Source organism: Dreissena polymorpha, chromosome 7, assembly GCF_020536995.1.
Source record: "Dreissena polymorpha isolate Duluth1 chromosome 7, UMN_Dpol_1.0, whole genome shotgun sequence".
NCBI classification, from domain to species: domain Eukaryota; kingdom Metazoa; phylum Mollusca; class Bivalvia; order Myida; family Dreissenidae; genus Dreissena; species Dreissena polymorpha.
Window position 1 is genome coordinate 10,206,996 of NC_068361.1, and position 16,607 is coordinate 10,223,602.

Consider the following 16,607-nt stretch of genomic DNA (forward strand, 5'->3'; position numbering starts at 1 on the left):
TAAGTCATGATATTCAGAAAAGAAGGGCGGTTGCCAAACTATATTTCTTTTCACTATAAGTATATTGCAATTGAGATTATTACTATGTTTAATTACCTTGGTGTCGTATTCACAACTGGGGGTTCGTTCTCTGATGCACAAAGCACATAAGTGGCCAAGCCTTAAAGGGGCCTTTTCACAGATTTTGGCATTTTTTTAACTTATTCATTAAATGCTTTATATTGATAAATGTAAACATTGGATCGTAAAAGCTCCAGTAAAAAATCAAGAAAAAATTTAAAAAAAGGAAAAGAACATTGCCCGGAGCAGGTTTCGATCCAGTGACCCCTGGAGTCCTGCCAGAGTCCTGAAGTAAAAACGCTTTAGCCTACAGAGCTATTCCGCCGAGTACACATTCCTGACGTATTTTATACCTTATATAAGCAATCTTCGTAGTTTCACAAAATTTAACGACAAAAACAGAACTCTCCAAATTATTCAATCGTTTCGCGTTGCAACGCTTTCTAATTTTTAGGTTTTAAAATCGTCAAAAGATGCATATAATGGCTATATTAGAGCATGGTTAATGTTCAGTATTACTGTTTCCTCACAAATATCATAACTAAAACGAAAACTTACGAATCTGAAACAACTTTTTTCAATTTTGTCAATTTACCAAAGCGTGAAAAGATCCCTTTAAAGGCTATTTTCAAGATGAACAAATACCTTTACAAATATACCGACATTACTGTGAAACACAGATTAGATTTTTCTGATATACTTATATCACCTATTCTTAATTATGGAAGTGAAGTTTGGTGTTTTGTCAAGGGCGATGCCATAGAACGTATTCATATGCAATTTTGTAAAAGTCTGCTGGATGTTAAAACAAGTACTCAAAACGATTTTGTATACGGCGAACTTGGGCGTCTCAACTGTCAAACAAGTAGATATTATAACATTATAAAATACCGGATTAAAATATTACATACTAATAGTAATAAATTCAATAAAAAAAAGTTTACCTTGCATTGTTAAATGACTGCGAAAGATACCCTAATAAAAAAAAAGTTGGTGTTCCTACTACGTGATTTGCTAAGCACACTTGGCTTTTACGATGCCTGGTATTTCCAGGATGTCGGGCACGATACTGTGTTTCTTGGGGTATCCGGACAATCGCTCCTACGGACAATCGCTCCTACGCTAAATTTGACAGGGCGGACAGTCGCTCCTACGATGTTTCTTGTTTTATCCCATCATCAGACGTGCATTGTCGAAATAAACCACTGTGGAATAAATTTACCTTTATTTCAGCAGTGCTGAAATATAGCTGTCACGCGCGGCGAAGAATGTTCATATTACTCGGAATCAACTATAAAGTAATCATTTTTAGTAAAATCGAATCAGATTTAACAAAACAAACAATTTGATACCAAGATGTAATATAGTTTTTACACATAATGCAACTCAAAAAGCAAATAAACATTATTTACAAATATTAAGTGCGCGTACTCGTGACGTCATTATTAATACGTCATACGACACAATGCATGTTGTTTCACGCTAAAGATGCAGTTGTTTAGTGTCTTTTTTTCATTATTTCTTAAAAATCGGGGACGTAGAGGTATGATAAACGAAAAACAGGTTGGTTACTGATCTTTTTGTAATGTATTAGGCTCGACACGATTAAAATAATGAAACAATGTTTGCTTAAAATATCTTTGGGATTTTCCGTCTAGTTCGATTTTCCTATTCTATGTTTAAAGAAATAATTTACGACTAAGAAAATTGATGGGATAAATCGAATACAAGGTCGGTGCCGAATAAAGCAAAGTTTATCTTGCTCGGCACGAAAATCTGAACCACTCGCCAAGGCTCGTGGTTCAGATTTTCTAAGCCTCGCAAAATAAACTTTGCTTTATTCGGCACCGACCTAGTATTCTCTATTTACTCTTTTTAGGTTTTGTTTGTAGAGTAAATGTACGTTAAAATTAATGCAATATGTATTAATAAGCATAAGTATGAGTACTCCTCTTAAATATTAGTATTACGGTTAATATGTATTTCCTGCTGTAAATTATTTATTGACACTACTTATGTAATTATTATTTTAAAAGTTGTGTAACCTCGCCTACTCATAATTTCATGTGCTTGTTATAATCATTTTTATATGCCTATTACTGTAGTTATTATATTGCTTGTACTAAAATGTTTCCACATGGGCCATTGGTCTTCTGGAAATGCTGTAAATAAAATCTTTAATTTATATATAAATCTATTTCAGTGAAATAATAAGTAAACTTTATAAAAAAATATTATTGTAAATTATGCCTGTAACCGAATAAGTAAAAATTAATACATCTGGCTAGTAGTTGTGAAATAAAAAAAAAACAATTTAGTAGCTTTTAAATATCAAACAAAATATTTCGAATAAGAAGTTAATGAAAAGTTTGTTTTTACATTTTAATATATTGCTTAATGGACTGTGTTCACAGATTAAGTTCGATTTTCGTCTGATTTTGAAGATCGTTACCATGATAATACAAGTCTGCATAAACAGCTGTATACACCCCATGCCGAAACAACTGTATACACCCCATTTCAAAACAGCTGTATACACCCCATGTCAAAACAGCGGTATACACCACAAGTCATAACAGCGGTATACACCGCATGTCATAACAGCTGTATACACCACATGTCATAACAGCTGTATACACCGCATGTCATAACAGCTGTATAAACCGCATGTCATAATGTATCTATTGGATTCGTTCATATGCGTCATGCAGCCTTGTTAACGCCCATGATAATACAAGTCTGCATAAACAGCTGTATACACCGCATGTCAAAGCATATGTATCTGTCGGATTCGTTCATATATACGTACTGCATCCTAGTCGCTGCTTTTGTCATCTGTCCGAGAATGATGTCGTTTCTACTCAGATGTTAACCCATTTATGCCTAGTGGACTCTCCCATCCTTCTAAATTGGATCAATTTATTTCCAAAATTAGTGATGTCTCGTATATTTATTTCTATATTTACCATATTTCTTACAGAAATTCCTTTAAGCAAACAGCGCATAACCTGATGAGACGCCGCATCATGCGGCGTCTCATCTGGGTCTACGCTGTTCGCCAAGGCCTTTTTCGAAAGGCAAGGCTTAGATAGGTTAAACATGTATTGTTATATTTTGAGTTCTTGTCAGATTATCACATTGATACATTATATTCTTGTAAGAATGTTTACACATAAAGTTAGATTAAGCCTAAATAAACTTCCATCTTCATGTGTTTGTGTAATTGTATATTCAACATAAATTGACCGTTTGTTTAGAATCCTCTTTTTGTGTTATTTCGATTGACTTAACAACATGCTTAAAATGAAAACAAAAGTATGCAAACAGCTGAATTATATTTGTGCGTTTATAATTGAACACAACAATTAAATATTTATAGTATTTTATACAACACATCTTAAGAACATGTGATAATCATTTCAATAAATTGTGGTTCGTCTGCTCAGTTTAAATCAAACCGAGTGCTGAACACTTCTAAATGATATTTCATTCACTCTTCAAGTTCAATCATGTACACATAACATTATTTGTTACAATCAATAATTAATTTGCGTTTGGATTAATATTAAATATATATCTCTATATATAGCATGGTCACACGGGCATGTCTGTCAAATGTATGCTTTAAAACTTTGTACAATGTTAGTTTTTGTAGTTACTCTAGTACGAATATTTGTTTCGGTTAATTGTACACTGAACCTTTTTTGCTCCTACATTTATTGAATTTATTTAATGAGTAATACAGCTACTTTCCTGAAATTTGAGCATATTTTTGATAGGAACATATACAGTGTAGTATACACTTAAGATTCCTCATAAGTACATTTGAAGTGTTAAAATCGACGATTATACTGGGTATTTTACGAACTATTCGTCTACTTTTACGACATAAATTTCAACTTGCCTCTCTTGGTATTTTGTTTTCTTCAACACTATTCAGTGCGTGATTGTGTCTATTACTATACGATCAGATTAGCGATTATACTGTCGATAAATAATCAATCTGTTAACCGCGAACCATTAATCCATTTATGCCTAGCGTCTAGAAAAAAGGCCTTGGCAAACAGCGTAGACCCAGGTAAGACGCCGCATGATGCGGCGTCTCATTAGGGTTTGCGCAGTTTGCTTAATGAAATTTCTGTAAGAAATATTCTAAAGATAGAAATAAATTTACCAGGAATCCATAATTTGGCAATAAATTGATCAATTTAGAAGGATGGGAGAGTCCACTAGGCATACATGGGTTAATATCGATCAATTTTCTCGAGCGTTACGATACTTAATGCTGGTGTGTCGATTTGTTGATAACAGTCACACACTTTGCCTACAATCAATAAGCGGTATGCAAACAATTATTAACACGTACGGTGATATGAGTCGCGTTCTGAGAAAACTGGGCTTAATGCATGTGCGTAAAGTGTCGTCCCAGATTAGCCTGTGAACACCGCGCATGCTAATCAGGGACAACACTTTCCGCTTTTATGGTATTTTTAGTTTCAAGGAAGTCCCTCCTTACTGAAAATCAAGTTAAGGCGGAAAGTGTTGTCCGTGATTAGCCTGTGCGGACTGCACAGGCTAATCTGGGACGACACTTTACGCACATGCATTAAGACAAGTTTTTTCAGAACGCGACTCATATGATCAGAAGACAGCGGATCAAGGAAGAAGCGTCTCCGGACAGTCTGAGCAGACAACCATACAAATTACACAAACGGGACTCTAATAAACAAAAATCGCATTGTGTATCTTACGGGCCCTAATTCACATCGGCATTTCCAACTTCGCTTATCCAGCTGATACCAGTACGAAGTAGCTAGTACCGAAGCCAATCACCTGCTGCACCCAAGAGCAGCGGACATATATGCTCACATTTGGGTAACCAAGAAGTATCGTCCTACATTGTTGCAATATTAATGCCGAACTGTTTATATTCCATTCAATCGATACTTATTAAGAAAAATTCAGCCAAAATTAAATAAACTCGATCATTTAAAATGTGACGTACAAACAGTCTCCTGTAAAGTTACACAGGTGGAAGAAATAATGTTAAAATACTGTAAACAAAGTTCGCTAATTAATTAACTGTTATCCTGTTTCTTTGAAAAACTAACTGAATATTTTATCAAAAATCGTGTACATGTTTTTTTAATTGTTTCAACCAAAATAACACTTAAACGACGCTCGTTTTCGTATCGCCCTCTATGTAACATGCTGTCACAAAATATGTTTTTGAGATTCTATATATCTGCTTATGTGAATTATACGCGTAAGAATCAATCTGTTCGCGATTCTTTATTTTTATTTAATTTCTACTTGAGATGTTATTAGTTTAACGATGTTACCTTCTCTAAAGCAGTTGTGAGGTCATATAAAATAATTTAAACGTAAATCTAAAAAAGAATGCATTCAGACTAATAGATAGCTAAATCTTATTACGTTTATTTCGTAGCGCGACCATTTTCCATACTTTTTCATACTTTCAACAGCTTGATATCAAAGACTGTACATCAGATTAAGTCATTTAAACTAGGCTTACAGGCCGCGACAAATAAATTTATGTTATAATTAACATACCATCATCGTATGAAAACATGAACGAATTTTTATGAGGACTGAAGGATTTGAATACTTTTCATTTCAATTTCAGTTCTCGCCCTTTTCGGTCTGTTGTTCCTCTTGACCTTCCTGTTCAGCGGTAACAACAAACTTGGCACCGGATCCACCACCCTGATCTACGGCAACTTCTCTGCACCGTGAGTACATTGAATTTGAACTTTACAGCAATCAACAAAACTGAATGAATTTATCATCTCACGTTTGAAAACAACATAAGCATCAGCACCGTTTGTATTACACCACTTACTTAACATTACAATAACCAACAGAAAAGCCAGGAATCTTACTTCTACGTTAACAATTGTATCTTGTGATTGATTTCGAAACAAAAATTATATTAGAAAGGGCGACAATAATCTGCCTCACCAGTTGTTTAAATGTTTCCTTTAGTAATCCTTATCAACGATCTGAATTGCTGCAGTACTGTTAGCTATGATTATATTAAAGTTTGTATTTGTGATTTTCAAAAATTTACCACTTTGTTGACAGCCACTTAACCGAAGCGTCATTTCAAATTGTAAAAATTATCGTAGTTAAAATTATGTCATACACATCTTTATGAATGGTACACGTGTTCATTTTTTTAACAATTATCCAATAAAAGATATAAAATATAAAAAATCCATCTATATTTACATAAAAAATCCATCTATATTTACAGAACTGGCAAGTAGACGACGAACACCATGCGGATTTCATGCTTCACGGGCAGGATATTTCGTCAACTATACCGGATATTACGTCATACGAACCTGATTTTACGTCACATTCCCTGACACCAGACCCGCATCCATGTTTCTGTGATTACTTGTACATACGTAAAGATGCTGTGATGACTGTTTTTAATGGGCACGTAATAGATCATCTATCACCAATACTGTAGTCGTTTTGTTTGCTGATATGTTGATATATTATTCAATATATGCTAGGTAGGCTATATCGATTTATTAAACATAACAGTTCAGTTGCGACTTAGGCATAAACAGTTCATCGTCAAAATCAATTTAGCGATAATGCTAACTTGAATCCACATGTATCAAAATACAATTTTAAAAAAGCATAGAAAAAGAAGTTTAAGCAAAAACATACAATAAAGTTATCAATTATTTATCAAAATATATGGATTTTGTGAGAATGTACGATGTACGAGAAGGTTTATCAAGTTAATTGATACCACAGTGACCTTGTTGTTTGAAAACAGATGCAGTTGACACTAAAGAAAATCCGTTATGCATTACAGAGGGATATATTCCAATAATTATCACAAAACTTTTTTTATTCACAAAATAACCTTTACGTTAAAAGAAAGATATGATTAAAAGAGAGCTGGTTGACTATGTCATTCAACAACCAATAACTGTTATTTAGTAAAACAAATATTTCCAGACATGTTTTTTCCGCCTTACATACCCTATGTTTTGAGCGAAAACAGACAACTTCATTGTTTCTTGTATCTACAGTGTGGAGTGGGATGTCCTCAACCCACCCCCCACCCTACCCCACACACACACCTCCACAAACAACTATTGATCAGGAGTATAAAATATATCGAAAGGAAAAAAAACACTTAAAAGTTGAGATCAACTAAATTTAAGAAAAACAAGAAAACAATAGCAGCACCAGCAAAATTGAAGCAAACGAAAATATCATTAAATAACACAACATGTTTCTATAGAGTTGAAAAACTCTTATTAATGTTCTTAAAAACGATACATTCGACACTGGTATTGTGCCGTTTCTACTATTTCCCCAGGGGGGGGGGGGGGTAACTTCCCAAATTTTAGGGTAGGGGTGTCCCACTGAGACTTCCGAAATGATGTGACCCATTTTTAAACCGGAACTCTGATAAAGTTGACCCATTTTGATACAAGATTTTTGATAAAGCACACCCATTTGTATACGATACCATTGAGCAAGTGGACCGATTTCAATACAAGAATTTTGATAAACTGGACCCATTTCAATACTAGAAAATGATAAAGTGGACACATTTCATACTATAATTTTAATCTCTATCATATCGATACAGTAAACTTATTGAATTTGCTAATATATGTTTATTTCATTTTGAAATATTTCATATATGTATCGTACAACTTTGCCATTTAAAAATCATACCCATTTAGATACTGATACTTTCAAATCAATATGCATTTATATACAAGCAAATTTCTGATTTCAATACCCATATCAATACTTAGATGCTCAAACCCATACCTATATCTATAATTTTAGTCGAAAAACACACCCCATATTTTCGGCACACTCCTTTTTACCCGTATTTAGGGAGTTTACCCCCGGGACTATTTCAATATAAGATTTTCGGTTTCACTTGTCAATATATTATATAGTATTATCGATTCAGCTTTATTTTCCACATCTATGTAGAAAACGGACGTTAACCCTGTCGATAAATAATCTGTTTACCGCAAACCATTAACCTCTGAAGCTGAATGTTATATAAGTGTGTGTAGATAAATAATCTGTTTACCGCAAAGCATTAACCTCTGAAGCTGAATGTTATATAAGTGTGTCATACAACTAGATGCTACAAGTTTAATTTAACAAACACAACCCAACCATATCAATATATTGAAACACCTTACGCAAACCAAATGATACGAATGGTCGGCCTTAAATCAGGACAGACAACTCTGTATATTAATACGAAAACTGACACAGTACTTCGGAAGCATAGATATAGGGAAATCGAAAGTGTAACACAGAAATAACAAAATGGCTGCGTTGTTAGAATCGTCCCAAAATACAGGATCGGATCTCTTTTTCGATGTATGTTGTTTTGTCTGCAAAGAGGATGGAATAAATAAGGAAGGACTATTTCACTGTCAGAAATGCTCGAAAACATACTGCGATGAATGTGTGTTAATGCACAACAAAGTGCTGAAAAATCATCCAGTAACATCAAAATGTGCAGGTGACAACTGGCCTGTGTCCACCATGTTGGATGATACTTTAGAGTTATGTGAGGAGCACAGGACGGAGAAACTGACCATGTTCTGTGAAGATCATGAAAAGCTGCTCTGCCATGTCTGTCATCTCCGAAATCACAAGTGAGTCATTGGGTGGCAAGTCATTCAAGACCAAGTAAATAATTATTGTTACATGTACTGTAAATTGTAATACAGTTTTGGCCAATAACAATATTGAGTGGTCGGACAATAATTGTTTTCCTTTCATAAAATACAACGTGTGCTTAAAGCGACCGTCCAACAGATTTTGGCATGTATTGAAGCTTGTCATTAAATGCTTTATATTAATAAATTTAAACATTTGAACTTAAAATCTCCAGTAAAAGTTGTGTCACACAACGCTTTATAATTTTCAGGTTTTGAAATCATCAAAAGATGCATATAATAAATATTTAAGAGCATGGTAAATGGTCAGTATTACTATTTCCTCAAAAATATCATAACTAAAACGAAAATTTGCGAATTTGAAACAACTTTTAAAATTTGGTCAATTTACCAAAACGTTGGACGGCCCCTTTTTATTCCAAATCTTTGTTTCAGAAAAGCTTTAAACCTCATATAAATCTATAAAAGTGTTTGCTACTACTTCGCCTACTACCACTACTACTACAACTACTACTACTACTACTACTACTATTACTACTACTACTACTACTACTACTACTACTACTACTACTACTACTACTACTACTACTACTACTTTTACTACTGCTACTACTTATATTTCTACTACTACTTCTACTACTACTACTACTACTGCTACTACTGGCACTACTACTACAACTACTATTACTACAACTACTATTACTACTACTACTACTACTACTACTACTACTACTACTACTACTACTACTACTACTACTACTACTACTACCACTACTACTACTACTACTACTACAACTTCTACTTCTACTACTACTACTACTACTACTACTACTACTACTACTACTACTACTACTACTACTACTACTACTACTACTACTACTACTACTACTACTACTACTTCTTATACTTCTACCATTACTGATACTACTACTTATACTACTGCTTCTAATTTACTTGCTTCTGTTGCTGCTTCTTCTCTGTAGTATATTATAATACTATATTCTAATTTTTATTAATTTATCTAAAACGTTCATTGCAATTATTTCGCCAGCCGCTTTTTCAGAGGACATTGGCATTTTCGTTGTAAGAACTATGTTTTTCCAATAAGGCAGGCTTTCATCCAACGAAGTTTTATCATTATACCTCATCTTACGGTCAAGCTATCCTTGAATTGTTATTACTATCATTATTATTTATTTTATCGTTTTCATCACTTATTGTATGATGATTATAATCATCGTTATATCATCATCATTGCCACATTGATTACAAACAGCACCTAGTGTATTACAGTATCTAAATTGTCAATCAACGCCATCATTAGTAATACGGTCACATCATCAAATACAAATATAGCATTTGTCAAATGATAGAGGATTTGAAAATGCATTTGTTTTTTTTACTCAAAATGTAAACGTTTTGAGAAGTAATATATGAATATAATTTGTTCATCTCAATGCACATTTCTCCTTTTAGGCAATGCAGTGAGGTAGTTCTGTTGGCTGACAAGGTTAAATCAGCTACACAGCGTATGAATGTAGCTCAGATGTCGAAAACACTAGAACAGATACAGAAAAGTTTACAGGATATTGTGGACAGAGAAAAACAGAACAAAAAGTCTCTTAAAGCTTCATATGATCTAGTTCTGAAAGAAGTACTTGATTTTCGTCAAAAAATCAACGTCAATTTAGACCTGCTTCAACAAAACACTTTAAGAGAATTGGAAACAAAACATGCGAGTGCAAATGCCTCTTTAGAAGATCATCTCCAACAATGCTTACAATTTATTTCAAAGCTAAAGGGATTCGGCACCAAGCTCAAAGGCAATTTGCCACCTGAACGATCGTTTATAACTTTCAGAAAATGTCTTGATCATACTGCTGCAGCAGATTCACTCTTGAACAGCATGATAAATAATAATGGCGCTGACATGAAACTCCTGCCAAACAGCGAATTGCTACAATGTCTTGCAGACTGCACTGATCTCGGGAAAATCACCAGTCGCATAGGCGAGCCAAAGCATAACGTTGATCCAAACAAGATCATCAGCATTCATGAGAAGTCACAATATAATGTTCACACAGCGACTGATAGCGACAAGAGTTGCATAACTGGTATATGTGAGACGTCCAACGGGGATCTCGTCATTTCGGACTACTCCAAGTGTTGTGTGAAACGTCTCAACCAGGCGTACAAGGTTATTGATCAAGTAAAGCTACCTACTCATCCGTGGTCCATGTGTAACATTTCCTCCTTAGAGATTGCGGTGGCTGTAAGCGATCATACTGCCAATGCTCCGAACGGGATTCACTTCTTACAGGCCGATAATGAAAAGATTACACAGATCAAGGTTTTAAAAATCAATCATGTATGTACCGGAATAGCGTTTTACGATGCAGAACTGTTTGTGACTTCCGGTTCTGCGCTTTACCAATACACAATGGATGGACGTTTAATAAAGAAGCTATACGAAGATACTTCTACAACATTTACAGGTAACGCACGAGTACATGGTACTTTTTCGATTTTAAGCAATGCTTAGCACATTATATTTATACTGCGTATGGATGAACTTTGTCTGTAATGACTATGATAAAGATCGGCGCGTTTATTATATGAATGCGTCAGTTTATTTCATAGGTGAAGATTAATGTTATGTAAATTTTTAAAATTCGTGAACTAAAACATATAGTTTTGTTCAGTTTCGTAATGAAAGATTAAATATTGTCGAACCGTTTGAAATGTATTCAATTAATCAAAGTGACTGTAGCGTTACCAGGTGATTTATTTTATTTTATTTACAACAAACTTAGCCCAACACATTAAGTGTCACGTCAGTTCCCGATTTATCAAAAGTTGTAAGAATTAAGTATAACTGATATTGTCACGTCAGATCCCGATTTATCAAAAGTTGTAAGAATTAAGTATAACTGATATAAGTCGTAATACTCTTTCAAAGTTAATGGTGTTATATAAAACATTTCCAAATTAATTACTAGTATTATGCCCCCAGAACATAGGTTATGAGGGCATATTAAAATCGCACCGTCCGTTAGTTTGTTAGTTAGTGGGTTAGTTAGTCCGTCCATCCGTCCTTCCGGATTAGTTTCCGCTCAATATGTAAAGCAATTGTCATCATATCTTCACCAAACTTCATGAAAATGTGTAAAGCAATAACATCTAGCTCAAGTTCGATAATCGGTTAAATTGACTTAGACACACCTGAGTTACGGCCCTTGAAGCATCGTAAAATTGTGTTTTTTTCTCGTTTCCGCTCAATAACTCGAGCAATTGTTTTCAGAGCTTCACCAAACTCCATGAAAGTGTGTAAGGCAATAACATCTAGGTCAAGTTTGATAATCGGCTAAATTGACCAAGATACTCTTGAGTTACTGCCCTTGAATCATCGTAAAATTGTATTTTATCTCGTTTCCGCTCAATAACTCGAACAATTGTCACCAGATCTTCACCAATTTTCATGAAAAGGTGTAAGTCAATAACATCTAGGTCAAGGTCGATAATTGGCCAAATTGACTCTGACATTCTTGAGTTACGGCCCTTGAATCATCGTAAAATTGAATTTTTTTTGTTCTCGTTTCCGGTCAATAACTCGAACAATTGTAATCCGATCTTCACCAAACTTCATGAAAATGTGTAAGGCAATAACATCTAGGTCAAGGTCGATAATCGGCCAAATTGACTGAGACACTCTTGAGTAACGGCCCTTGAATCATCGAACAATTGTTTTTTTCTCGTTTCCGCTCAATAACTCGTGCAATTGTCATCAGATCTTCACCAAACTTCATGAAAATATGCAAGGCAATAACATCTAGGAAAAGATTACTAATCGGCCAAATTGACTTAGACACTCCTGAGTTATGGCCCTTGAATATCGTAAAATGTTTTTTTCTCGTTTCCGCTCAATAACACCAGCAATTGCCATTGTATCATCACACTACTTCATGAAAATGTGAAAGGCATTAACATCTAGTTAAAATTTGATAATTAGCCAAATTGACCCAAACACTTATGAGTTACGGCCCTCGAATCATCAAAAAATTGAGTTTGTTCTCGTTTCCGTTCAGTAATCATCGCAAATGTCATCGGATCTTTACCAAACTTCATAAAAATGTGTAAGGCAATAAAATCAAGGTTAAGTTTGATTATCAGCCAAATTTACCCAGGCACTTCTGAGCTACGGCCCTTGATTCATAAAAAAATGCGTGTACGCTGAATTACTCAAGTAATTGTCATTGGATCGTCACCTAAAATTCAAAAAAATGTTCTTTTTGGTTGGAATATAGTTATCGCACTGTCTGTCTGTCTGTCTGTCTGTCTGTCTGTCTGTCTGTCTGTCTGTCTGTCTGTCTGTCTGTCTGTCTGTCTGTCTGTCTGTCTGTCTGTCTGTCTGTCTGTCTGTCTGTCTGTCTGTCTGTCTGTCTGTCTGTCTGTCTGTCTGTCTGTCTGTCTGTCTGTCTGTCTGTCTGTCTGTCTGTCTGTCTGTCTGTCTGTCTGTCTGTCTGTCTGTCTGTCTGTCTGTCTGTCTGTCTGTCTGTCTTTCTGTCTTTCTGTCTGTCTGTCTGTCTGTCTGTCTGTCTGTCTGTCCGTCAGTCCGTCCGTCCGTCCGTCCGTCCGTCTGTCCGTCTGTCTGTCCGTCACACTTTTGCGTTTAGGTTTCAAAAAATGCTCATAATTTCTATGTCATATTTGGTATGTATGTGTGTATGGACAAGGCCTTTCCATGCGCACAAAAATGTTGACCCCTTTGACACCTTGACCTTCAACCTTGGGTCCGCGTTTAGGTTTCGAAATCTGCGTTTAGGTTTCGAAAAAGCGTTTTTCGGGTGCATATGTATTCCGATGGGGACAGCTCTTGTTTAACGTATGTCTTCATTTAAATTAAGAACTTTAAACGATGAACGGTTCGCATTTTATTGACATTGCAATAAGTGAGCTCAGGCTTATCTTGTTTTAAACAAGAACGAATTGTATTCAATTAGTCGGTCCCAGATTGTGAACGTTGAATTGCATGTCTAGTTGTAGGTGTTGGGGTGAGTCCTGATGGCAAAAGGATCTATGTGACGGACACCAGCAATCGCAAGCTTCTCACACTGACCAGGGATGGAGCAGTCGCAGCCACGCTTCAGGATCCTGCATTCAAAAATATCTATGTCATGTGTAAGATACACGTGGCAGCCGCAGGGCAGGTGTTTGTCTCTGGTGTCGTATCAATAAGTCAGGTAGACGCGGACGGCAAGAAAATTCTCAATACCATAACACTTAATATGTCTTATAATGGGCCAGTCTACTTAAATGAAGATAAACGAAAGTTACTTCTTGGAGTTTGGAACAATGACAACATCATTGAGTTCAAAATAAAAACAAATCTAACTTAATTGACATGCACAAATATAGAGCATAGTTACGAGCATTAAATATTTTATACCACTAGTCATATATGAACCAAATTTATGTTTCAAATAATTATTAGACTTTTTTAACATAATAAGATTTATTATTTTCAAAAAGATTTTTTTTAATTGTACATTAAGGACATTTACGTAGGGCGAGTAATTTACGTTCGAAGTATGATTTCGATTTTATTTAATAAATGGGATATTCTTTTGAATTTCATGTTTGTTTGGTCTGTATTCAAGTTTATAAACTTAAAGAATACGTGATGTATTGTGTACTTATTTCATAAAGATTTTATTTCATATTTTCTTTCGAAATGTGTCTTAGATATCGTTGATACAGTCACATTCGGTACATTCATAGACATCAAAACACGAAAACAATGTTCCCCGTGCGAATGTGGTTTGAGCAATAAAGATTTTTTATTTTACACTCATGGACACAACATTGCATACATATTTATGTGAAAAAGTGTGAAGATAATAAAATCACAATCACTTGATTCTACATAAATATAATAATGTACATACAAGTGAGAAAACGTTGTATTTCATAGGAAGTTTTATGTTGGTCAGTCAAAGTAGAAACAAAATAATCCACGATAGTCTTAGTCGTGAAGCCTTTGATTACTAAATTGTACATACAATATTTGAATCTATACTGTATTTTAGTTACTATTATGTATGCGTTCAAGTACAGGTGGGTTTTATAAAAAAATATTAGCACTCTTGATGATATTTGTGTACTGCATGGTCTTCTGACACACTTATTTAATCAAGGAAAAACAGCTTTATTGTTTATTTGTGGATTTTAGTAAAGCCTATGATTATGTAGTCCGAGAAAACCTTTGGAGCAAACTTATTAAACTAGGGTAACGAGATAAAATTCTAATATTGTAAAATCGATATACTCTTCTGTTAAATCTATAGTAAAATACTGTAATCAATTAAGTTAAGATTTCGAATGTAGGCTAGGAGTTCGGCAATGAGAATGCTTATCGCCGTTTCATGTATTAAAATGGGTATCCGAAGGGGTGCCCCCTCGGAGAACTGCTCCCCCCCCCCCCCGGAGAACTGCCCCCTTACCCGAAAGGGGGCGGAGAGGTTCCCTCCCATCAAATCTTTATGGGCGGAGATCTGCCCTCCCATTAAATCTTTAGGGGCGGAGAACTGCCCCCCCCCCCCTGTCAGAATTATGCAGGCGGAGATCTGCCCCCTCACAATAATTCATTGTGCCCTCCCTTATCCACTTCAATTAACATGAAATGTCGGGCATCATCATCACACCTTTTTACCGCAAACAGTTACTAAAACATAAATGGTTTACGATGAGAAGTAAAATGCAATGGTGAGCAATAAATTACTTATGGCGAGTACGTACTGAAAACAATACTTATGGGTAATTTTACGTTATACCCGTACACATTTTATCCGGTAACAATGTTATTTCAGCACAAGTATATAGAGGATATTTGTTGGTTTCGGTAGAATATCGAATTTAATTCACGAGTGATCATAGAAATTTATATTTTCACGAGTGGCGTAGCCACGAGTGAAAATATTTTTTTCTATGATCACGAGTGAATTAAATTCGATATGCTACCGAAACCAACAAATTTTCTTTTTATTTTATGCTTATTTTTGTAGTTTTGTTAATTTTCCGAATTTGCCTCATTAAGTTTCCCCGTGGGGTGCCTCAATTTTTAGAACGCACAAAGAACTTACTACACAAGAAAATAGTTCACATCTGTAAAAAGTGTATTACTATTAAAATCAATGTTTTATTCAACATATATCTTTTTCATACTTTATACATTCAATATTATTACAAACAATAGTTTAATTTAAATTATTATGAAATTAATAGTGTTGCATATACTGGCGTAGTAATTTGTGTATTCAACTGATCTCAAAGTTACGAAAGTGCTCGCCATGTTGAACAACACTTTTACGACTTGCTGCATTAATAACACATAACTGGATTAAACTAGGAACGCAAACATATTTCAACAGTGTTTTTGTGCTAAATGGTTTCGATATCAATCACTGTCACTCTCTGCAATAAGACGGATTCGCTTGTAGTGTCGCTGTACAGGGGAATCTGCGGTTACCGCCGGTGTACGGGATGGAGATTGCCTCTGGTGATTGACTACGTTCTGTGTCTGGGAAAGGCCCATGTAAGATTCAGAGTTGTGAAAATTAAATGTTACATTGCCCTGGAAATGTGAGTTGACAAAAAATCCTCGGGCCATCGGAAAATCACTTGATGCAGGTGTGGCTGACGCAGTGGCAGTGGCTGTGCGGTTGTGCTTTTCAACTGACTGGTTTGAATGAGAAAGTATTTTTGAAATATTTTTTGACTGTTCCTTGTTCAAACTGCTGTAATTATTTAAGCTGTTAATATTTCTGTGCCCAGAAATCT

The 16,607-nt window shown here is 35.0% G+C and overlaps 2 protein-coding genes across 5 annotated transcripts in view; both read left to right on the forward strand.

Annotated features, from left to right (window-relative positions):
- LOC127837007 (uncharacterized) overlaps nucleotides 1-16,607 on the forward strand; it is a 78,645-nt gene that overhangs the window by 39,872 nt on the left and 22,166 nt on the right. The gene's annotated exons all lie outside the window — the stretch shown is intronic.
- The window catches only part of LOC127837006 (uncharacterized), a 36,743-nt gene that overhangs the window by 2,679 nt on the left and 17,457 nt on the right, over nucleotides 1-16,607 (forward strand). Inside the window, exon 2 of one of the 3 annotated variants that reach the window (XM_052363698.1) lies at nucleotides 10,248-11,121. The exons of the other annotated variants lie outside the window; for them this stretch is intronic. Coding sequence (XP_052219658.1) covers nucleotides 10,248-11,121 — 874 coding nt within the window. The remainder of the gene's footprint in view (nucleotides 1-10,247; nucleotides 11,122-16,607) is intronic. 3 annotated transcript variants of the gene reach the window in all.